The sequence below is a fragment of the Callithrix jacchus genome, chromosome 4 (genome assembly GCF_049354715.1).
Source record: "Callithrix jacchus isolate 240 chromosome 4, calJac240_pri, whole genome shotgun sequence".
In the NCBI taxonomy this organism is placed as follows: domain Eukaryota; kingdom Metazoa; phylum Chordata; class Mammalia; order Primates; family Cebidae; genus Callithrix; species Callithrix jacchus.
In genome coordinates this window covers 75,829,406-75,854,015 of record NC_133505.1, presented here as the reverse complement: position 1 = coordinate 75,854,015, position 24,610 = coordinate 75,829,406, and the positions used below count along the sequence as shown (strand labels likewise).

General features: G+C 38.8%; 1 protein-coding gene across 7 annotated transcripts in view; it reads right to left on the bottom strand.

The window, feature by feature from the left end:
* SMAP1 (small ArfGAP 1) overlaps nucleotides 1-24,610 on the bottom strand; it is a 218,758-nt gene that overhangs the window by 121,555 nt on the left and 72,593 nt on the right. For 6 of the 7 annotated variants that reach the window (XM_002746707.7, XM_054254157.2, XM_035296054.3 and 3 more), the window contains exon 2: nucleotides 1,057-1,190. In XM_002746707.7, coding sequence (XP_002746753.1) covers nucleotides 1,057-1,190 — 134 coding nt within the window. Of the gene's footprint in view, nucleotides 1-1,056; nucleotides 1,191-24,610 lie in introns of those variants that run through there. The other variant, XM_054254156.2, reaches the window with a different exon arrangement.

Sequence of the window (24,610 nt, the reverse complement as noted above, 5' to 3'; positions counted from 1 at the left end):
ATATTCTACAGAGATATTAAGAACACTGTGCCTTATAGGGAGTATTAAAAAAGCCTCTGCTTCTTTGATGTAACTAGTATGTTTTCTCCTTAAGGATCTTGAAAATACTGCATTTCCTTTTATGCTCTAGCCAGCAAAAAGCTCAAAAACTAATTTAACACGAAACTAAATAAATTATGCTTGACTTTATAGCCTGAAGATCTCCATTCTGTTTTTCTATCCTTACTTCACCCCATTCATGTAAACTATTGGGTTGTTTCTCTATGATTCGGAGGTGTATCACTGAGTTTCAACCACATGTATTTATGTATTTAGCACTTTGGAGAGACTTAAAAATAATTTCAAAAGGGCATAAATAAGTGGTGTAACCTCACTGTGAATTACATAAGACCACTAAAAGTAATCATTTTTATAATAGCAGCCAACCTAAAAGATAAAAAGTAAAATTTTGAGAATTTAAGACTGCCACATTGGAAAAATGGCAAACTTTTAAAACTACAAATCTACCTCTAGCAGAGTTAAACCACTCATAAATAAGTTTAGACTGGTCATAAGAACATTTATTCACTAGGTTGTCTTACAGCTCCTGGGCCTTGTCTGAAAACTAAGAACACATCAGAACAGAAAGGAAATTATTCAAGTCAGCTTTCAGGCTAGAGGTGTTTTTTTTTTTTTTTTTTTTTTTTTTACTTTATCTTTACCCAGACTCCCTCTACTGACATACATACATACATACATACATACATACATACATACATACATAAAACAAACTATGGAATTGTACTAGCAATTTTATCAACAAAAGAAATAATATTTTTAAAACAGTTTAAAGTCGACATTCTAGAAAGAATGGATTAAAAACTGACTTTCCTATAGACACAAAAAGAAATAAACATCTGTGAACTGAAAACTCAAATATTCCAATTTTATAAGTGGCATATGCCATTTCAATATGCAGTACTGCTTTTCAATGTTAATCCTTAAATGCAAGAAGGGTTAAATATTTTTAAATTATTTTAAATATTTTAAATAATTTCTTGGTAATGTAATGTTTACCTGTATCTGTTCTGCTGTCCATTGGTCTAGGTTGACTGATTTGACCCTGGATATATGAACCCCAAGATTTCTATGAATTCCAGCACATCTGATGCAAATAAACACACCAATATTCCAGGAAGCCCATCGAGGACCTAATTAAGAAGAAGAAACCAAAAAAATATATATATAAAAAAAGGCAAATATTAAAAGCTAAAATAAATATAACAGCATATTAGAAGCATTCTGGGTTTTATATAATTATAATGAAAGTTTACAGAAGTCACATGCTCAAATTTTGAAATGGTACAGGCAGCAGTTTGCTAAGAAGACATGTGTCCTGGCAATCTTCAAGAACCTTAATGATACGAGACAGGGAATGAAATGGGGACTGCAGGTATGACAGGAACCATAATGATTTTACTCATTTTGCTTTCCTAGAAACTTCCCCTCTACTCTAATATTTTAAAACTAATTTATACAGCTTTTTCACTCAGCATATTTGAATCAGGAATACTAATATCCTACTGTAAAAATAGTTTCTTTATTAAATGCATAAGATATGCTTACAAGATTCACAGCAAATAAAAATCAAAGACATTTTAAAAATTAAATGTAGAAAATAAGAAAAACACAATCAGCCCAACAGAAAAGGAACAAAAAGATATTAATGAATAATTCATACAAGAAATGTATGGCCAGGCCAATAAGCATGAAAATATGCACAATCTCACTGATAATTAGTGAAAGTGCTCTTTAACTCTACATTTTGCACCCAACATATAAGGAAACAAAATTTTTAACTACTAAGTGTTGGCAAAAATGCAAAACAAGGACTGCTTCAAAAAGGCTTGGATCACAGAAGAAAGGACATTAAAGATAGAAGATCAATTCAATGAAATAAAATAAGAAGGGAAGACTAGAGAAAAAAAAAGGGTGAAAAGAAATGAACAAAGCCTCAAAGAAATACGGGATTACGTGAAAAGACCAAATCTACGTTTGATCAGTGTACCCAAAGGTAATGGGGAGAATGAGACCAACTTGGAAAACACTCTTCAGGATATTATCCAGGAGAACTTTCCCAACGTAGCAAGGCAGGCCAATATTTAAATTCAGGAAATACAGAGAATGCCACAAAGATATTCCTCAAGAAGAGCAACACCAAGGCACATAATCATCAGATTCACCAGGGTTGAAATGAAGGAAAAAATGCTAAGGGCAGCCAGAGAGAAAGGCCAGCTTACTCACAAAGGGAAGCTCATCAGACTCACAGTGGATCTCTTGGCAGAAACCTTACAAACCAGAAGAGAGTGGGGGCCAATATTCAACATTCTTAAAGAAGAGAATTTTCAACCCAAAATTTCATATCCAGCCAAACTAAGCTTCATAAGTGAAGGAGAAATAAAATCCTCTACCAACAAGCAATTGCTGAGAGATTTTTATCACCACCAGTCCTGCCTTACAAGAGCTCCTGAAGGAAGCAATAAACATGGAAAGGAACAACCAGTACCAGCCGCTGCAAAAACATACCAAATTGTAAAGACCATTGACACAATACAGAAACTTCATCAACTAACGGGCAAAACAAACAGCCTCAAAATGGCAGGATCAAATTCACACAACAATATTAACGTTAAATGAAAATGGGCTAAATGCGCCAATTAAAAGACACAGACAGGCAAATTAGATAAAGGGTCAAGACCCATCAGTGTGCTATATCCAGGAGATCCATCTGAGGTGCAAAGACACACACAGGCTCAAAATAAAGGGATGGAGGAAGATTTAACAAGCAAACGGAGAGAAAAAAAAAAAAAAAGCAGGCATTGCAATCTTAGTGTCTGATAAAATGAACTTTAAACCAATAAAGATCAAAATGAACTTTAAACCAATAAAGATCAAAAGAGACAAAGAAGGGCATTACATAATGGTAAAAGGATCAATGCAACAAGAAGAACTAACAATCCTAAATATATATGCACCCAATACAAGAGCACCAAGATACATAAAACAAGTTCTTAATGACCTACAAAGAGACTTAGATTCCCACACAATAATAGTAGGAGACTTTAACACCCCACTGTCAATATTAGACAGACCAATGAAACAGAAAATTAATAAGGATATCCAGAACTTGAACTCAGATCTGGACCAAGCAGACATAATAGACATCTACAGAACTATCCACCCAAATCCACAGAATATACATTCTTTTCAGTACCACATCACACTTACTCTAAAATTAACTACATAATTGGAAGTAAATTACTCCTCAGCAAATGCAAAAGAACAGAAATCATACACTCTTTCAGACCACAGTGCAATCAAATTGGAACTCAAACTTAAGAAATTCACTCAAAACTGCACAATTACATGGAAACTGAACAACTTGCTCCTAAATGACTACTGGATAAATAATGAAATGAAGGCATAAATGAAGATGTTCTTCGAAAAAAAATGAGAAAGAAGACACAATGTACCAGAATCTCTGGGACACATTCAAAGCAGTGTCTAGAGGAAAATTTATAGCACTAAATGCCCACATGAGAAGGGAGGAAAGAACTAAAATCAACACCCTAACATCACAATTAAAAGAACACCCTAACATCACAATTAAAAGAGGAGCAGGATCAAACAAATTCAAAAGCTAGCAGTAGACAAGAAATAACTAAGATCAGAGCAGAACTAAAGGAGACAGAGAAACAAACAACCTTTCAAAAAAATCAATAAATCCAAGAGCTGGTTTTTTGAGAAGATCAACAAAACAGACCACTAGTCAGACTAATAAAAAAGAAAAGAGAGAAGAATGAAATAGAATATCATTTCTATTTTTGATTTCTTTATTGATAAGAAGAATATCAATAAAAATGATAAAGGGGATATCACCACCGATTCCACAGAAATACAAACTACCATCAGAGATTACTACAAACAGCTCTATGCACATAAACCAGTAAATCTAGAAGAAATGGGTAAATTCCTGGTCACTGACATCACCCAAAACTAAATAAAGAAGTTGAATCTCTGAAAAGACCAGTAACAAGGTTTAAAGTTGAGGCAATGATTAATAAATAGCCTACCAACCAAAGAAAGTCCAGGACCAGATGGGTTCACAGCCAAACTCTACCATAGGTACAAAGAGGAGCTGGTACCATTCCTTCTGAAACTCTCCCAAACAATACAAAAAGGGGGAATCCTCCCTAACTCATTTTATGAGACCAACATCATCCTGATACCAAAACCTGGCAGAGACACAACTAAAAAAAAAAATTTCAGGCCAATATCCATGATGAACATTGATATAAAAATCCTTAATAAAATACTGGCAAACCAAATGCAGCAGCACATCAAAAAGCTTATCCATCATGATCAAGTCAGCTTCATTCCTGGGATGCAAGGTTGGTTTAACATACAAAAATCTATAAACATAATCGATCACATAAACAGAACCAAAGACAAAAACCACGATTATCTCAATAGATGCAGAGAAGGCCCTTTATGCTAAAAACTCTCAATAAACTAGGTATCGATGGAACATATCTCAAAATAATAAAAACTATTTATGACAAACCCACAGCCAACATCATACTGAATGGGCAAAAACTGGAAACATTCCCTTTGAAAACTGGCACAAGACAAGGGTGTCCTCTCCACCACTCCTGTTCGACATAGTATTGGAAGTTCTAGCCAGAGCAATCAGGCAAGAAAAAGAAACAAAGGGTATTCAATTAGAAAAAGAGGAAGTCAAATTGTCTCTATTTACAGATGACGTGACTGTATATTTAAAAGACCCCATCATCTCAGCCCAAAATCTCCTTAAGCTGATAAGTAACTTCAGCAAAGTCTCCGGATCCAAAATCAATGTGCAAAAATCACAAACATTCCTATACACCAATAACAGACAAACAGAGAATCAAATTATGAGTGAACTCCCATTCAGAATTGCTACAAAGAGAATAAAACACCTAGAAATACAACTTACAAGGGATGTGAAGAACCTCTTCAAGGAGAACTACAAACCACTGCTTAAGGAAATAAGAGAGGACACAAACAGATGGAAAAACATTCCATACTCATGGTTAGGAAGAATCAATATCGAGAAAATTGCCAAACTGCCCAAAGTAACTTACAGATTCAATGCTATCCCCATCAAGGTACCATTAACACTCACAGAACTGAGAAAAAAACCACCTTAAACTTTATATGGAACCAAAAAAGAGCCTGCATAGCCAAGACAATCCTAAGCAAACAATAAAAACAAAAAAACAAAACAAAACAAAAAAACCAAAGCTGGAGGCATCACGCTACCTGACTTCAAACTGTACTACAAGCCTACAGTAATCAAAACAGCATGGTGTTGGTACCAAAACAGAGATATAGACCAATTGAACGAAACAGAGGCCTCAGAAATAACACTACACACCTGCAACCATCTGATCTTTGACAAACCTGACAAAAGCAAGCAATGGGAAAGGACTCCCTATTTAATAAATGATATTGGGAAAACTGGCTATCCATATGCAGAGAGCTGAAACTGGACCCCTTCCCTACACTTTATATAAAAGTTAACTGGTGGATTAAAATTAAGATGGATTAAAAAATTTAAATCTAAGACCTAACACCATAAAAACCCTAGAAGAAAACCTAGGCAGTACCATTCAGGACATAGGCATAGGCAAGGATTTCATGACTAAAACACCAAGAGCAATGGCAATAAAAGCCAATGTAGACAAATGGGATCTAATTAAACTCCAGACCTTCTACACAGCAAAAGAAACTGTCATTAGAGTGAACCAGCAATCAAGAGAATGTGAAAAAATTTCTGCAAGCTACCCATCTGACAAAGGGCTAATACCCACAATCTACAAAGAACTTAAACAAATTTACAAGAAAAAAACCACCCCATCAAAAAATGGGCAAAGGATATGAACAGACATTTCTCAAAAGAAAACATTTATGCAGCCAACAAACATGAAAAAAAGCTCAACATCACTGGTCATTAGAGAAATGCAAATCAAAACCACAATGACATGCCATCTCACACCAGTTAGAATGGTGATCATTAAAAAATCAGGAGACAACAGATGCTGGAGAGGATGTGAAAAAATAGGAATGCTTTTACACTATTGGTGGGAGCGTAAATTAGTTCCACCATTGTGGAAAACAGTGTGGCAATTCCTCAAGGATCTAGAACTAGAAATACCATTTGATCCAGCACTCCCATTACTGGGTATATACCCAAAGGATTATAAATTGTTCTATTATAAAGATACATGCACGCATATGTTCACTGTGGCACTGTTTACAATAGCAAAGATTTGGAACCAACCCAAAAGCCCATCAATGACAGACTGGATAAAGAAAACGTGGCACATATATATACCATGGAATACTATGCAGCCATAAAAAAGGGTAAGTTCACGTCCTTTGCAGGGACACGGATGAAGCTAGAAACAATCATTCTCAGCAAACTAACACAAGAACAGAAAACCAAACACAAAATGTTCTCACTCATAAGTGGGTGTTGAACAATGAGAATACATGGACACATGGATGGGAACATCATACACCAGGGCCAGTTGGGGAGTGGGGGGTGCCCTAAGTGAGGGAGAGGGAAAGCAGGGGGTGTAGGAATTTGGAAGAGATAATATTAGGAGAAATGCCTAATATAGATAACAGGGGGATGGATGCAGCAAACCACCATGGCATGTGTATACCTATTTAACAATCCTACATGAGCTCCACATGTACCCTAGAACTTAAGGTATAATTTAAAAAAACAAAACCAAAACCAAAAAAAGCCTTGGATCAACATGGCTAAATCTCAAATATAACATTGACATTAAAAAGGTTACAGATAAATATATTCAGTGTGAAACCATTTACATATAAGTTAAAAAAATATGTAAAATAATAGCATATTGCATATTAATTAAAGGTATCTAAAAATGTCATACAACTGAGGCAAGCAACTGGTGGTGAGGAAAGAGTATGTGATCACGGAAAAGTTCACTGTGGTCTTGGAAAGCAATGGTAACACTGAATTCCTAAGTTATATGGCAAGAATATAAACTTTTGTTTCAGTAACATAATATGCATATATGAACTGAGGTATGCTACAAAATGTTAGTTCTTCAGTTCATGGTCAAAAAGCTCTAAAACAACTCACATATGAATAAAAGAATACAAGCCTTAGCTATACAATTCTTCATAGCTTTGAATAAATTCTTTCACAATAATTAAAAAAATTCTTATGAATTTCACATATTGAAAATCATATTACAAAATAAAGTAAAATGAAAAAATAAAAGTAATATCTGGAAAATACACCAAATATTCAGAATTGTATTCCTAACAGACTTCTATAAATTATCTGACTATGAAAAATGTATGTATATAGTAACAGATATCAGTAAAAATCAAGCAGCTGAACACAATGGCTCAGGCCTATAACACCAGCGCTTAGGGAGGCCAAGGCGGGCAGATCACTTGATGTCGGGAGTTCGAGACCAGTCTGGCCAACATGATGAAACCCCGTCTCCACTAAAAATACAAAAATTAGCCAGATATGGTGGTGGATGCCTATACTCCCATTTACTCGGGAGGCTGCGACAGGAATATCATTTGAACCCAGGAGGCAGAAGTTGCAGTGAGCAGAGATCCATTCCACCACTGCACTCCAGCCTGGAGGACAGTGAGACTCCCTATCAAAAAATAAATAAATAAAGCTTTTTTAAAATGTAGCCTTCTGTCTTAAGTATATGCTGTTTATCTAAAGGTGACACTGCTCTACAAAACAACATTAAAGCCAGTAATTACAATATAGTAAAACTAACAATAATGCCCCCCTCAAATTCCTTAATTACACAGGAAGATTATGTGCATGCAACTTATCCCCAAATATTCTGCTTTTAAATTTGAGAAATGACATCTATAAACTGGCAAACATACATCTGGGTCATCTATGACTACTCTAAATACAGTTGCCTCCCCCAGTTACTTTCCACTCTTGTCTCATCACTTCCAACACAACAATTGACAACAGAGCAATCTGTTTTGAAGCTTACACATTAATGTAAATGGTTACAGAGTAATAGCTAGGGGTTTAATTATTTTTAGCAATTAAGTCTCAAATGAAGAAAGGTTAAAGAGATACATAGTGTCTCATACCTGTAATCCTTGCATTTTGGGAAGCCAAGGTGGGAAGATCACTTGAGGCCAGGAGTTTGAGAACAGCCTGGGTAACATAGTGAGACAGTGGTCTCTACTAAAAATTAACTACGCACTGCACGTAGTGGCATGTGCCTGTAGGTCTAGCTACTTGGGAGGCTGAGGCAGACGGATCACTTGAGCCTAGAAGTTCGAAGTCCCTTTGAGCTATGATGGTACCACTGCACTCTAGTCAGAAAACAAGGGGGTGAGGGGGAGGAGAGAGAGAGGAGGAAAGGAGAAATGCACAGTGACTTCTAGATCAGTGTCTCTCAAACCCTAATGTGCATGCGCATCAATTAGAAAAATCATGAAAATGAATATTCTAATGAATATTCTAATTCTGTAGCCCCCAGAGTAGCTTCTAAGATTCTGCATCCTAACAAGTTCCCAGTGATGCCCATGCTGCCATCCACAGACGACATTTTAAATAGCAAGGTTCTAGAGCATTCTCCACAGTCTTTAACTCAAGCATTCAGCACATTTCCTGATTTGCTTTCATATACCTAATGTCATTAAGGAAAGGATAAATATGGCAGCAGTAAGAATGGAAACAAACAAATATGAAATCACCAGGAAGAACTGACAGGGCTTATTCATAAAACATATAGTAGCAAAGGAGAAGGTAGAGACCAAAATGCAAATTTTGCACCTGGGATATAAAGCATAAGGGTACTTGTGGAGTCAGAAATTCTGCAGGCAATCCATTGAATGATTTAAAGGATAATGATACATCAAGATGAAAATGTCCAGCAGGCAATTTAGAATATAGGATTAAAGTTAAACTGGATACATGCACACACGTGCACACACACACACACACACACATGCACACTGCACACACATGCACCTGCACCTTTTTTTAAGATGATAGCTGCAGTACTGAGAACAAAAAGAGCAAAAAAAAAAACAGAGTACTAAATCTTAGGGAGAAAATGAAAGAAAATACAAAATTAGAGAATGAGGTCATTTCAAAGAAAAGCTGTTTTCAAAAACAGAAAAAAAAATCACATCACACACTGGGGTCTGTTGCGGGGTGGGGGTGTGAGGGGAGAGATAGCAGTGGGTGGGGAGATTGGGGAGGGATAACATTAGGAGAAATAACTAATGTAGGTGAAGGGAGGATGGAGGCAGCAAACCACCATGGCATATGTATACTATGTAACAATCCTGTAAGATCTGCACATGTACCCCAGAACTGAAAGTAAAATAAAAGATGTTCAATAGTATCAAATGCTCCAAAGAAGTCAAGAGTAATGGGGCTAAGAAAGAACATCTGGATGTGGTAACTGAGGCTGAAAAGTCATAAGTAACCTCGGAGATTAGGCAGAGCAAAGGGGAGGGAGCTTATCCACTCTGAATTCCATAATCAGATTAAGAGGGAGAAAGATAATTCACCCACTCTGAACTCTATTACCAGTTTACACTCTTGCACTATTTCAGTTTCCAACTCCAAACCTTTAACAGTTTCCTATTTTCCTCTATTTTACAGGAATATTTATCTCCTATAAATGTCTATACACATGACAGTATATCACATAAAATGTGCCACAATACGTATGTGCTCTTTTTTCATTTGTAATTAGTGCTGTCTCCTAAAGTAGACGGTAAATTTCTCACTGGGAAGGCTCTTATATGACCTTCTGTGTCACCTACAGTAAGGGAACGGGCTATATAATTTAAAACCCTGTTAGGTCTGATGACTCAGTCAAATACTCAAATTCTTTGATTCCTGGAACAACTGATCTACTATTTTTAAGAATGGAAATAAAGCTAAAAACTATGGCAAAAATTACTATCTTTAATGTCAATTTTCCCATTCTTCCTTTAAGTAGTAAAGGCTTCTGAATTTTAGCTAAAAACGTGGCTGCCCTGATAGGAAGACTACATTTCTCAGGCTCTTCTGTAGAATGTAAACAGAAACGATGTATTTTGCCATTACCACACTGGGCCTTTGTTCCCCTGGCCTCTTCTCCTTTTCCATTTGCTGGGAGACGATAAGGAATGAACCTGCTACTTTGGATCCATTACAAAAGACCAAGGTGAAGATGACAGAACTACTCTACCCATACTGAACAGTTCATATCCAGACCCATGTGAAGAAGAAATAAACTTCTATCCTGTTTAAGCCACTTTTTTTTTTTTAGACAGTCTCACTCTATCACCCAGGCTGGAGTGCAGTGGGGAAGATCTTGGCTCACTGAAATCTCTTCCCTCCTTGGGACTCAAGTTATCCTCCCACCTTAGCCTCCCAAGTAGCTGGGACTACAGGCACATACTACCATGCCCAGCTAATTTTTGTGTTTTTTGTAAAGATAGGGTTTCACCATGGTATCCAGGCTGGTCTCAAACTTCTGGGCTCAAACAATCCTCCTGCTGGGATTACAGGTATGAGCTACTGCACATGATCAGTGTGAAATACATTTGAATGTTGGTAACAGCAAACAGAACACACAAGAGATTTCACAATCTCTGATTTTAGAGTTAAAATTCTAATGCCAAATGTGGGTGAAGGGGAGAAGAAAAGCAAAGCACACTGCCATGTGTGTACCTACGCAACCGTCTTGCATGCTCTGCTCATGTACCCCAAAACCTATAATCCAATAAAAAATTAAAAAAAAAAAAAAAAATTCTAAGAGGGGCTAAAGAATAACAAAAGACTTTTTCATCAAACCTGAGCTTCCTAGATCCAATTTAAATCACCAGTAATGCATTATGTGTCTACTTTGACAAAAGTATTAAACAAAGATGACAAAACACAAATGCTGCCTTCAAGGAGCTTGGACTCTAATCAGAAAATGGTTACAGTATTAAGTACAAATGACAAAGGAACATAGAAGAGGTAAAAACGAATGTTGGCCAATGATATTAATGCAGGCTTTGTAGAGACAGCGGCATTTGATGCATTATGTGGGTTGGATACAGTGGCTAAAACCTGTAATCCCAGCACTTTGGGAAGCTGATGTAGGCAGATCACTTGAGGCAAGGAATTCAAGACCAAAATAGCCAACATAACAAAACCCTGTCTCTACTAAAAATACAAAAATTAGCTGGGCGTGATTGTACATGCCTATAGTCCCAGCTACTCAGGAGGCTAGGGCACAAGAATCACTTGAACAGAGGTTGCAGTGAGCTGAGATCCTGCCAGTGCACTCCAGCCTGGACAAGAGAGGCTGTCGAAAGAAAAGAAAAGAAAAGAAAAGAAAAAAAAAAAAGAGAGAGAGAGAGAAGGAAAGAAGGAAGGAAGGAGGGAGGGAGGGAGGGAGGAAGGAGGGAGGAGGGAGGGAGGGAGGGAGGGAGGGAGGGAGGGAGGGAGGGAGGGAGGGAGGGAGGAAGGAAGGAAGGAAGGAAGGAAGACAGACCACCTCCCCAAGTTACAACAGGTAAAGTCTGGACAGGGTATAAGAACAAGGTGCATTCTTGGTAAAATGAACAGTGCCCTCCCACTCCCATCTTGAAGAGTTTCAGCTATACGGTAATACATAGCCAAAAAATATAACATTGCAGTACCTGATGACTGCTAAGCTTTTTATTTAAATGCTAATTTAAATTTTGACATACATACACACACACACACACACACACATACACACACACCTCAAATTTGTATAGTGCCACACAACTACTACTTTCAGATAAAAATGACAGTTTTAAGGTATGGAAACCCTGCAGAAAGTGGATAAATGAGGTTGTCTGAATGACAAATCATTACTAAGTATAAATAATGTAAAAGACATTACATGTCTAAAAAATGAACAGAAATTTTATTGAGATCTCAATACACTTGCCTTGTGGCTTTCACATGATTTGAGAAATAAGATGAAACTGTGTGCTCTTCTGAGAAGAAATTTCTCTTCAGTTTCTGATTATCATGATGAATTAGCAAACAGAAAAGCTTTCTAACATATTTTTTATAAAGAAAATACAATGAGGAACAAAGAATTTAATGCTAACAGTAATTTCCTTTTAAGACTTATTCTATGAAGCCTTCTCCAATGCCCCAACAGCACTTAAAAAATAACATTTATCACAATGATTTACAGTTAATTATTTTATCTATCTTCTCTCAGAAACAGTGATCTCCTTGAGAATAGGGACTTCACGTTATTGATCTCTGTAGGTTCTGTTCCCAGCACAATGTCTGGTGTAAAAATTTAAGCAGTCTCTAGCTTACAAAGGATAGCTAAGACCTTGAGCCATCTGGGTTACTGCTACCAAAACTGCTAAGGGAGTATTTTTAGAGGAAGCTAACATCTTACTGAATATGTAAGACACTATTCATCATATTTCCAAATACGCTGTCTGTCTAATCCTAACAAATATGTGAGGAAGGTAATATTGCCACTGCATTTTAAAGATTGAGAAACTTAGGCTCAAAACATCAAAAATGGAGAGAGCCAGCTGAGACCATGACGGGGCAAATCTATAAATGTAACTGTGAATACTGTGCCTCCTACTATGGTAATTCCATCATTCCAAATGAAATTCCCTTATACTGCCAACTAAATTTACTCTACTTTGTCAGCTTTTCATAATGCCAAGTCACTTACTGATGAGTCTAATGATGTAGGTTTAAAAGATGCAATTTCTTCATCTCTCCAGAAGTATCAATCCTCCTCAAATTATTGTAAGTTTGCTTTCTTTCTTTCCTCATAATACCCAAGATTAAAAGCAGTAAGAATTTGATTTGATTTGGTTTGATTTGTTGGAGAGAGAAACTGCAAAGGATAGAGGATTTTGCCCTAGAAGGAACAAAAGAGAAGGGCAAAATCAACTGAGACATAAAGGTAGATTCTTAAGGCAGCATCATAGCCGCGGATGCCCAAGGAAAGAGACAAACACCAAAGTAGTAAAAGGATCTCAAAGAGAAACTAGGTATGTCAAAATACTGTCCAGGGTCAAGAAGGAAACAAGAAACAAACACCTTCTCTTTCCATAGCACAAGTCCCTTTGTTCTTTATCCAAGAGTACTCACTAGTCCTTCATCGCCTATGGTCAGCTATATTATGGGTTGGGTATGTTTGTGGACTACCAGGAAAACCAGGAAACCATAAAAAAAAAAAGTTTTCCACTTACAAACAACTGAACTACAAACCTGCAAAAGAACCTGGAGCAGGGGCTGGGGAGATTGGAAATAACTGCAAATAGACAGAAGGGATCTTTTTCAAGTAATGGCAGCATTCTAAAATTCTACCGTGGTGAGAGTTGTGAAACTCCGTTAATATTCTAAAAATCACTGAATTATATACACTTAAGAGAATTTTACAGCATATAAATTATATATTGATAAACGTGTTTTTAAAAAGCTGTATGCATTTATTTAAACATAGAAATAAAATATCATACATTTCTTCCTTCCAATGCTTTTTCCTTATTTTACCAAAAATGAAAAAATGGCAGCCAGTACTGTAACTAGCAGGTTGAATAATTTAGGATACAGAGTCTAAGCAAATACACAGAAATGCCAGCTAAGAAGCCACTGACTCAGATGCTTTCATATTTAAAAGATTTCAAATTTCAACCCAAAAGTTTAAATAGAAGTTTCATAAATAGTATTCGGACGAAAATTATTTTAAATTTCCAAACGTTTTCTCCTAAAAAATACACTAAATAGCATGTTTAGAAGTTTTTAAATATTAAATATATTTCATTATGTAATATTTTATTAAGGAAACAAATTGTTCTTTAAAATATTACTTTTTAAGTAATTTTTTTTAAATTTTTTATTGCATTTTAGGTTTGGGGGTACATGTGCAGAACATGCAAGACAGTTGCATAGGTACACACATGGCAGTGTGTTTTGCTTCCTTTCTCCCCTTCACCCACATTTTGCATTTCTCCCCAGGCTATCCCTCCCCATCTCCCCCTCCCACTGGCCCTCCCCATTTCCCCCAAATAGACCCCAGTGTTTAGTACTCTTCTCTCTGTGTCCATGTGATCTCATTTTTCATCACCCGCCTATGAGTGAGAATATGCGGTGTTTCGTTTTCTGATCTTGTGTCAGTTTGCTGAGGATGATGTTCTCCAGATTCATCCATGTCTCTACAAACGACACAAACTCATCATTTCTGATTGTTGCATAATATTCCATGGTGTATATGTGCCACATTTTTCCAATCCAGTCTATCATCAATGGGCATTTGGGTTGATTCCAAGTCTTTGCTATTGTAAACAGTGCTGCAATGAACATTCGTGTACATGTGTCCTTATAGTAGAACGACTTATAGTCTTTTGGATATATACCCAGTAATGGGATTGCTGGGTCAAATGGAATTTCTATTTCTAAGGCCTTGAGGAATCGCCACACTGTCTTCCACAGTGGTTGAACTAATTTACACTCCCACCAACAGTGTAAAAGTGTTCCTTTTTCTCCACATCCTCTCCAGCATCTGTTGTCTCCAGATTTTTTAATGATCGCCATTCTAACTGGCGTGAGATGGTATCTCAATGTGGTTTTGATTTGCATCTCTCTGATGACCAGTGACGATGAGCATTTTTTCATATGATTGTTGGCCTCATATAGGTCTTCTTTTGTAAAGTGTCTGTTCATATCCTTTGCCCACTTTTGAATGGGCTTGTTTGTTTTTTTCCTGTTAATCTGTTTGAGTTCTTTGTAAATTCTGAATATCAGCCCTTTGTCAGATGGGTAAACTGCAAAAATTTTTTCCCATTCTGTGGGTTGCCGATCCACTCTAGTGACTGTTTCTTTTGCCGTGCAGAAGCTGTGGAGTTTCATTAGGTCCCATTTGTCTGTTTTGGCTTTTGTTGTCAATGCTTTTGGTGTTTTGTTCATGAAGTCCTTGCCTACTCCTATGTCCTGGATAGTTTTGCCTAGATTTCCTTCAAGGGTTTTTATTGTGCCAGGTCTTATGTTTAAGTCTTTAATCCATCTGGAGTTAATTTTAGTGTAAGGTGTCAGCAAGGGATCCAGTTTCTGCTTTCTGCACATGGCTAGCCGGTTTTCCCAACACCATTTGTTGAACAGGGAATCCTTTCCCCCTTGCTTGTTTTTGTCAGGTTTATCAAAGATTGTATAGTTGTAGATATGTTGTGTTGCCTCTGTTGCCTCTGTTCTGTTCCATCGGTCTATATCTCTGTTTTGGTACCAGTACCATGCTGTTTTGATTACTGTAGCCTTGTAGTATAGTTTGAAATCTGGTAGTGTGATGCCCCCCGCTGTGTTCTTTTTGCTTAGAATTGACTTGGCTATGCGGGCTCTCTTTTGGTTCCATATGAAGTTCGTGGTGGTTTTCTCCAGTTCTGTGAAGAAAGTCAATGGTAGCTTGATGGGGATAGCGTTGATTCTGTAAATTACTTTGGGCAGTATAGCCATTTTCACGATATTAATTCTTCCTAACCATGAACATGGAATGTTTCTCCATCTGTTTGTGTCCTCTCTGATTTCGTTGAGCAGTGGTTTGTAGTTCTCCTTGAAGAGGTCCCTTACATTCCTTATGAGATGTATTCCAAGGTATTTTATTCTTTTTGTAGCAATTGTGAATGGCAGTTCGTTCTTGATTTGGCTTTAAGTCTGTTATTGGTGTAGAGGAAGGCTTGTGATTTTTGCACATTGATTTTGTATCCTGAGACTTTGCTGAAGTTGCTTATCAGTTTCAGGAGTTTTTGGGCTGAGGTGATGGGGTCTTCTAGGTATACTATCATGTCATCTGCAAACAGAGACAATTTGGCTTCCACCTTTCCTATTTGAATACCCTTTATTTCTTTTTCTTTCCTGATTGTTCTGGCTAGAACTTCCAGTACTATATTGAATAGGAGTGGTGAAAGAGGGCATCCTTGTCTAGTGCCGGATTTCAAAGGGAATGCTTCCAGTTTTTGCCCATTCAGTATGATATTGGCTGTTGGTTTGTCATAAATAGCTTTTATTACTTTGAGATACGTTCCATCGATACCGAGTTTATTGAGGGTTTTTAGCATAAAGGGCTGTTGAATTTTGTCAAATGCCTTCTCTGCATCAATTGAGATAATCATGTGGTTTTTGTTTATGGTTCTGTTTATGTGGTGAATTACGTTGATAGACTTGCGTATGTTGAACCAGGCTTGCATCCCCAGGATGAATCCTACTTGATCATGATGAATAAGTTTCTTGATTTCCTGTTGCAATCAGCTTGCCAATATTTTATTGAATATTTTTGCATCTATGTTCATCATGGATATTAGCCTGAAGTTTTCTTTGCTTGTTGGGTCTCTGCCGGGTTTTGGTATCAGGATGATATTGGTCTCATAGAATGATTTGGGAAGGATTCCTTCTTTTTGGATTATTTAAAATAGTTTCAGAAGGAATGGTACCAACTCCTCCTTGTGTGTCTGGTAGAATTCGGCTATGAACCCATCTGGACCTGGGCTTTTTTTGTGTGGTAGGCTCTTAATTGCTGCCTCGACTTCTGACCTTGCTATTGGTCTATTCATAGTTTCAGCTTCCTCCTGGTTTAGGCTTGGGAGGACACAGGAGTCCAGGAATTTATCCATTTCTTCCAGGTTTGCTAGCTTATGTACGTAGAGTTGTTTGTAATATTCTCTTATGATGGTTTGAATTTTTGTGGAATCTGTGGTGATTTCCCCTTTATCATTTTTTACTGCATCTATTTGGTTGTTCTCTCTTTTCTTTTTGATCTATCTGGCTAGTGGTCTGTCTATTTTGTTGATCTTTTCAAAAAACCAGCTCTTGGATTTATTGATTTTTTTGGAGGGTTTTTCGTGTCTCAATCTCCTTCAGTTCAGCTCTGATCTTAGTTATTTCTTGTCTTCTGCTGGGTTTTGAGTTTTTTTGATCTTGCTCCTCTAGCTCTTTCAATTTTGATGATAGGATGTCAATTATGGATCTCTCCATTCTTCTAATATGGGCACTTATTGCTATATACTTTCCTCTAGAGACTGCTTTAAATGTGTCCCAGAGATTCTGGCATGTTGTGTCTTCGTTCTCGTTGGTTTCGAAGAACTTCTTTATTGCTGCCTTCATTTCGTTGTTTATCCAGTCAACATTCAAGAGCCAGTTGTTCAGTTTCCATGAAGCTGTGCAGTTCTGGGTTGGTTTCTGAATTCTGAGTTCTAACTTGATTGCACTATGGTCTGAGAGGCTGTTTGTTATGATTTCAGTTGCTTTGCATTTGCTGAGCAGTGCTTTACTTCCAATTATGTGGTCAATTTTAGAGTAGGTGTGATGTGGTGCTGAGAAGAATGTATATTCTGTGGATCTGGGGTGGAGAGTTCTGTAGATGTCTATCAAGTTTGCTTGCTCCAGGTCTGAGTTCGAGCCCTGGATATCCTTGTTGATTTTCTGTCTGGTTGATCTGTCTAATATTGACAGTGGGGTGTTAAAGTCTCCCACTATAATTGTGTGGGAGTCTAAGTCTCTTTGTAAGTCTTTAAGAACTTGCCTTATGTATCTGGGTGCTCCTGTGTTGGGACCATATATGTTTATGATTGTTAGCTCTTCTTGTTGTATCGATCCTTTTACCATTATGTAATGGCCTTCTTTGTCTCTTTTGATCTTTGTTGCTTTAAAGTCTATTTTATCAGAGATGAGAATTGCAACTCCTGCTTTTTTTTTGCTCTCCATTTTCTTGGTAAATCTTCCTCCATCCCTTTATTTTGAGCCTTTGTGTATCCTTGCATGTGAGATGGGTTTCCTGGATACAGCACACTGATGGGTTTTGGATTTTTATCCAATTTGCCAGTCTGTGTCTTTTGATTGGTGCATTTAGTCCATTTACATTTAGGGTTAGTATTGTTATGTGTGAATTTGATACTGCCATTTTTATGCTAGCTGGCTGTTTTGCCCATTAGTTGTTGCAGATTCTTCATTATGTTGATGCTCTTTAGCAATTAATGTGATTTTGGAATGGCTGGTACTGGTTGTTCCTTTCTATGTGTAGTGCCTCTTTCTGGAGCTCTTGTAAAGCAGGCCTGCTGGTGACAAAATGTCTGAGTACTTGCTTGTTCACAAAGGATTTTATTTTTCCTTCACTTCTGAAGCTCAGTTTGGCTGGATATGAAATTCTGGGTTGAAAGTTCTTTTCTTTAAGGATGTTGAATATTGGCACCCACTCTCTTCTGGCTTGCAGAGTTTCTGCCGAGACATCTGCTGTGAGTCTGATGGGCTTCCCTTTGTGGGTGACCCGACCTTTCTCTTTGGCTGCCCTTAGTTTTTTCTCCTTTATTTCAACCTTGTTGAATCTGACGATTATGTGCCTTGTGTTGCTCTTCTTGCGGAATATCTTTGTGGTGTTCTCTGTATTTCCTGCAATTGAGTGTTGGCCTGTCTTGCTAGGTGGGGAAAATTTTCCTGGATAATGTCCTGAAGAGTATTTTCCAGCTTGGATTCATTCTCTTCGTCACATTCTGGTACGCCTATCAAACGTAGGTTAGGTCTCTTCACATAGTCCCACATTTCTTGGAGACTTTGTTCGTTCCTTTTTGCGCTTTTTTCTCTGATCTTGGTTTCTCGTTTTATTTCATTGAGTTGATCTTCGACTTCTGAAATTCTTTCTTCTGCTTGGTCAATTCGGCTATTGAAACTTGTGCATGCTTCGCAAAGTTCTCGTATTGTGTTTTTCAGCTCCTTTAATTCATTCATATTCCTCTCTAAGTTATCCATTCTTGTTATCATTTCCTCAAATCTTTTTTCAAGGTTCTTAGTTTCTTTGCATTGATTTGAAACATGTTCTTTTAGCTCACAAAACTTTCTCATTATCCACCTTCTGAAGTCTAGTTCCGTCATTTCGTCACAGTCATTCTCCATCCATCTTTGTTCCCTTGCTGGTGAGGAGTTTTGGTCCTTTCTAGGAGGCGAGTTGTTCTGGTTTCGGGTGTTTTCTTCCTTTTTGCGCTGGTTTCTTCCCATCTTTGTGGATTTATCCACCTGTCGTCTGTGTAGTTGCTGACTTTTCGATTGGGTCTCTGGGTGGACAGCCAGATTGTTGATGATGTGGTATTTCTGTTACTTGGTTTTCCTTCTACCAGTCTAGCCCCTTTGCTGTACGACTGCAGAGGTCCACTCCAGGCCCTGCTTGTCTGGGGTACACCTATAGCAGCTGCGGAACAGTAGGAATGCTACCAGTTTCTTTTTCTGCTATCTTTGTCCCAGAATGATGCCTGCCAAATGTCAGTCTTTTGGATATAGAGGGGTCAGGGAGCTGCTTGAGGTGACAGTCTGTACTTTATAGGAGCTCAAGTGCTGAGCTGTGAGCTCTGATGTTCATTCAGGGCTGTTAGGCTGCTATGTTTAATTCGGCTGCAACAGAACTCATAAAAAGGCCCCTTTTTTCTCAGCTGCTCTTTCTGAAAAGGTTGGGGCTTTATTTTTGACGGGTTGTCCTGCCCAGCTAGGAGGCAGACTTGTCCTGCCGAGGCTCCGCCCTGCTGGTGTGAGGTTCGCCCTGTTTCTGCAGGCTCTGCCCTTCTGCTGCGGTCTCCACCCTGCAGCCGCGGGCTCTGCCCTGCGGCGGAGTCTCTCTGTTGTACTGGGTTGTCTCGGCAACGGCAGGCTGCATCAGCAATGGGCGTGTACCTCAGTAGGGGCTGATTGCCTCGGTAATGGCGGACGCCCCTTCCACAGGGAGCTGCACTTTAAGGGAACCTCCTAAGAGCGAGCGTTTGGAATCGCCGTTTTGTTTGTCGCACTGCGCTACCCCTAATGCTTTGTCCCGGGCTGGCTCACTGTTCAAGTCCCGTTCAGTCTCAAGTTCAGCCCTCTCAGGTCTCGGGTTGCCAGTTCAACAGGGCACCCGGAACAGTGCGCTTTTGTGCGGAACTGTGGAGCGCCTCTGCGCTCCGGTGCAGGCCGCAGCTGCACTGGCTGCTGGCTACACCAGTCAAGATCTCTGGATGGCATCCCGCGTTTGTTTTATATCTGGGAATTTCCCCGTTCTGTGGGCAACAAAGGTCGGTCTGGAAATGCGTCCCCGACTCACCCTTTCCGCGCATCCAGCAAGAGCCTCAATCCTGGGTTGTTCTCACAGCGCCATCTTGAGTCCTCCTCCCCTTTTTAAGTAATCTTAAAGCTACTAATGTATTTCGCTATGACCTAGTTACCAGTGGTTACCTATGCAACCTTCACATTTTCCTGTAAAGAAGCATTGGCAATGCTCAAATATGACATATAAGGATAACATTTTACAACTAGAGTTCCTGCCCAACTTTTATAAACTTCAAAAGACTTACCATATTGCTGATCAGAAGAAAGTTTCCACATACTATTTAATCAATCATTTACTAATAGGAAGCATTAATAGAAGGCAAGTGATTGTGATCACTCAAAAATAAGTTCACAGAACGTTTCCTATCTTGGCAGAGCATGGTAGCTTGGGCCGGTAATTCCAACAGTTTGGAAGGCCAAGGCAGGCAGATCATCTGAGGTCAGGAGTTTGAGACCAGCCTGGCCAGCATGGTGAAACCCCGTCTCTATTAAAATTACAAAAAATAGCTGGGTTTGGTGGTGGGCACCTGTGGTCCCAGCTACTTGGGAGGCTGAGGCGAGAAAACTACCTGAACCCAGGAGGCAAAATTTTCAGTCAGCCTAGATATCACCTTTGCACTCCAGCCTAGGTGACAGGAGCAAAATTCCGTCACTAAATAAATAAATAATTAAATAAATCCTATCTTTAAAAAAAAAAAACTCAAATAGCCCAGCAAGTACAAACATCACCCATAAAAATGGATGTAATTAATTTCTTCTAAAATTGGTCTGAAGACTAACATTAAGTAAGAAAGCATTTTCATTTTATTAAAAAACAAAATAATTGATATTTAACTCATTATAATCATTCTTTTCAATATATTTGGTAAGAAAATTGTGTAGAACCAAATAACATAATAGAAAATAAAACCTTTGAAAGAAAAGTTCTAAAACAAATTATTTTAAAGCTTCCCTACTCAGAAAGACAGCACTTAAGTTGTAGTATTTAAATAATTCCCTCAGAATTGCTATTTTTTTAGGGGAAAAAACTGTCACAATCAGACTGAGAACAGCAGCACATGTATCACCTCGCAAAGATTTACTGAGAGTCTACTACGTCAACACACTATTAAAGGCTCTGGGGATACAGTAAACTAAACAGATAAACTCCAGCCATCATGGAACTTATACTCCTATGGAAGACAGTATACAAGCAAAGCTGTGAAAGTAATAATGTACCAATATGGTGAATTTTATGGAGAAAATGGATAGGGAGTACAGGTGAGGAAGCGGGAGGGAAAGGTAGTTATTATATGGTCAAGGAAAGTTCTATTTGACGAGTGATTTGAAGGAGTTAGGGGAACAAACCATGCAGCTATCTGGGGAAAGAGTAGTTAAGGTAAATGGAACAATAGGCACAAAGGCCTTGAGGAACGATATAGCGTATTCACGTTTAAGGTTTACATCGAGGCATTCCTTAAGAAATGCTAAACGCATGTTTAAGAAATACCAAGGAAAGCCTAGTGAGATGGCATGAGCCTATAGTCCCAGCTACCTGGGAGACTGATGGAGAAGGGATGCTTGAGTGCAGGAATTCAAGGTTGCAGTGCTGGAGCCACTGCACTCCAGCCTGGGCAACATAACAAGATCCAATGTCTAAAAAGTAAAAAGAAATACCAAGGAGGGTCCAAACAAACAAAGAGTCTATAAAGGGTCACTTTTATATCCCTGCAAGATATAATAAAAGTTTACCCAGAAATGTTTTTAAGTGGTTTCTGCCCAAACAACCTATTCCCTAAGAATAAAACAGCACAATCAGTACATACACATGGTTCTATCATTTTAATTCAGTGCTCAGCACATGCTTAATAAGTATGAAAGAAAGACAAGAAAGAAAGAGTTACAGCAAAGTGAGGAAAACAATGCTAGGATTCCTCCCAAAGGACGTTCTGGGCATGCACTACTATTCTGTCAGGAACTGGAAAGGGTCAAATAGCAAAAACAAAAATGATTTACTCTCTACTACTCCCTATTCTCCCTAAAATTCAAAGTCAAATTGTAGGATATAAGGACGGCAAACATATTAACAGAGGCTCATGGCCATTAATTATCTCAGAAGGCAACTTCTTTACAAATGCTCTAATTTCAATCTAAGGGTATGCTTTATTTATGTGGCACTGTCCTTCATTAATACTTGTAGAGCTTGACAAATTTGTTGTCCCTGATATTATTGGAACAATTGATGAAATGTGAATAAGTTCTATAGATGACAGTATTACATCAATGATAATTTCCTGATTTTATCTAACATACTGTGATTATGTAAAATCTTTGTTATTAGGAGGTGATATGGTTTGGTTGGGTCCTCAATCAAATCTCAACTTGAATTGTTGCTCCCAGAATTCCCACGTGTTGTGGGTGGGACCCAGGGCAAGATAACTGAATTATGGAGGCCAGTCTTTCCCATGCTATTTTCATTATAGTTAATAAGTCTCATAAGATCTGATGGGTTTATCACAGGCTTTTACTTTTGCTTCTTCCTCATTTTTCTCTTGCTGCTACCATGTAAGAAGTGTCTCCTGCTTCCTGGCCATGATTCTGAGGCCTCCCCAGCCATGTGGAACTGTAAGTCCAATTAAACCTCTTTTTCTTCTGAATCTCGGGTGTGTCTTTATCAGCAGCATGAAACCAGACTAATAAATTGGTAACAACAGAGTAGGGCGTTGCTGAAAAGCTACCTGAAAATGTGGAAGCAACTTGGGAACCAGGGAATAGGCAGAGGTTGGAACAGTTTGGAAGGCTCAGAAGAAGACAGGAAATGTGGGAAAGTTTGGAACCACCTAGAGATTTGTTGAATGGCTTTGCCCAAAATGCTGATAGCGATAAGCGATAATGCTGACAATAAGGTTCAGGCTGTGGTGGTCTCAGATATAGGTGAGGAACTTATTGGGAACTGGAGTAAAGGTGACTCTTGTTATGTTTTAGCAAAGAGACTGGCAGCATTTTGCCCCTGCCCTAGAGGTCGGTCTGTGCAACTCTGAACTTGAGAAAGATGATTTAGGGTATTCTGGTGGAAGAAATTTCTAGGCAGCAAAGCATTCAAGAGGTGACTTGGGTTCTGTTAAAGGCACTCAGTATTATAAGGGAAGCAGAGCATAGAAGTTTGGAAAAATTTGCAGCCTGACTATGTGATAGAAAAGAAAAACCCATTTCTGGGGAGAAATTCAAGCTGGCCACAGAAATTTGAGTAAGTAGCAAGGAGTCTAATTTCCAAAGTATCAAGAAGCTACAAATCATTTTCATAGAACCAGTCGTTTTCTCTGTAACCCCAAACTTTTCTTGCTAATTTCACCTATTACTGTTAAGAGTCTATAAGATATCAAGATACTAATCCCTGAGACCATGGGGAAAATGTCTCCAGGCCATGCCAGACATTCATGGCAGCCCCTCCCATCACAGGCCCAGAGGTCCAGGAGGAAAAAGTGGTTTTGTGGGCCAGGCCCATGGTCCCTGTGCTATGTGCAGCCTAGGGACTTGCTGCCCTGTGTTCCAGCCGCTCTGCTCCAGCCATGGCTGGAAGGGGCCAATGTATAGCTCAGGTTGTGGCTTCAGAAGGTAGAAGACCCAAATCTTGGTAACTTCCATGTGGTATCGAGCCTGTGGCAGAACAAATGTCAAGAACTGAGGTTTGGGAACCTCCGCCTAGATTTTAGAGGATGTATGGAAATGACTGGATGCCCAGGCAGAAGTTTGCAGCAGGGGTGGGGTCCTCATGGACAATCTCTGCTAGGGCAGCGTGGAAGGGAAATGCGGAGTCAGAGCCCCCACACAGAATCCCTACTGGGCACCGCCTAATGGAGCTGTGAGAAGAGGGCCACCGTCCTCCAGATCCCAGAACAGCAGATCCACTGACTACACAGTGCGCCTGGAAAAGTTGGAGACACTAAACACCAGCCTGTGAAAGCAGCTGGGAGGGAGGCTGTACTCTTCAAAACCACAGGGGCAGAGCTACCCAAGATCATGGGAACCTACTACCTCTTACATCAGCATGACCTGGATGTAAGACCTGCAGTCCAAGGAGATCATTTTGGAGCCTTAAAATTTGACTGCCCTGCTGGATTCTGGACTTGCATGGGCCCTGTAACCACTTTGTTTTGGTCAATTTATTCCATTTGGAATGGCTGTATTTACCCAATATCTGTACCTCCATTGTATCTGGGAAGTAACTAGCTTACTTTTATTTTACATGCTCACAAGCAGGAGGGACTTGCCTTGTCTCAAATGAGACTTTGGACTGTGGACTTTTGGGTTAATGCTGATATGAGTTAAGACTCTGGGGGACTGTTGGGAAGGCAAGATTGGTTTTGAAATATGAGGACAGAAGATTTGGAGGGGCCAGGGGCAGAGTGATGTGGTTTGGCTGTGTCCCAATCCAAATCTCAACTTGAATTGTAT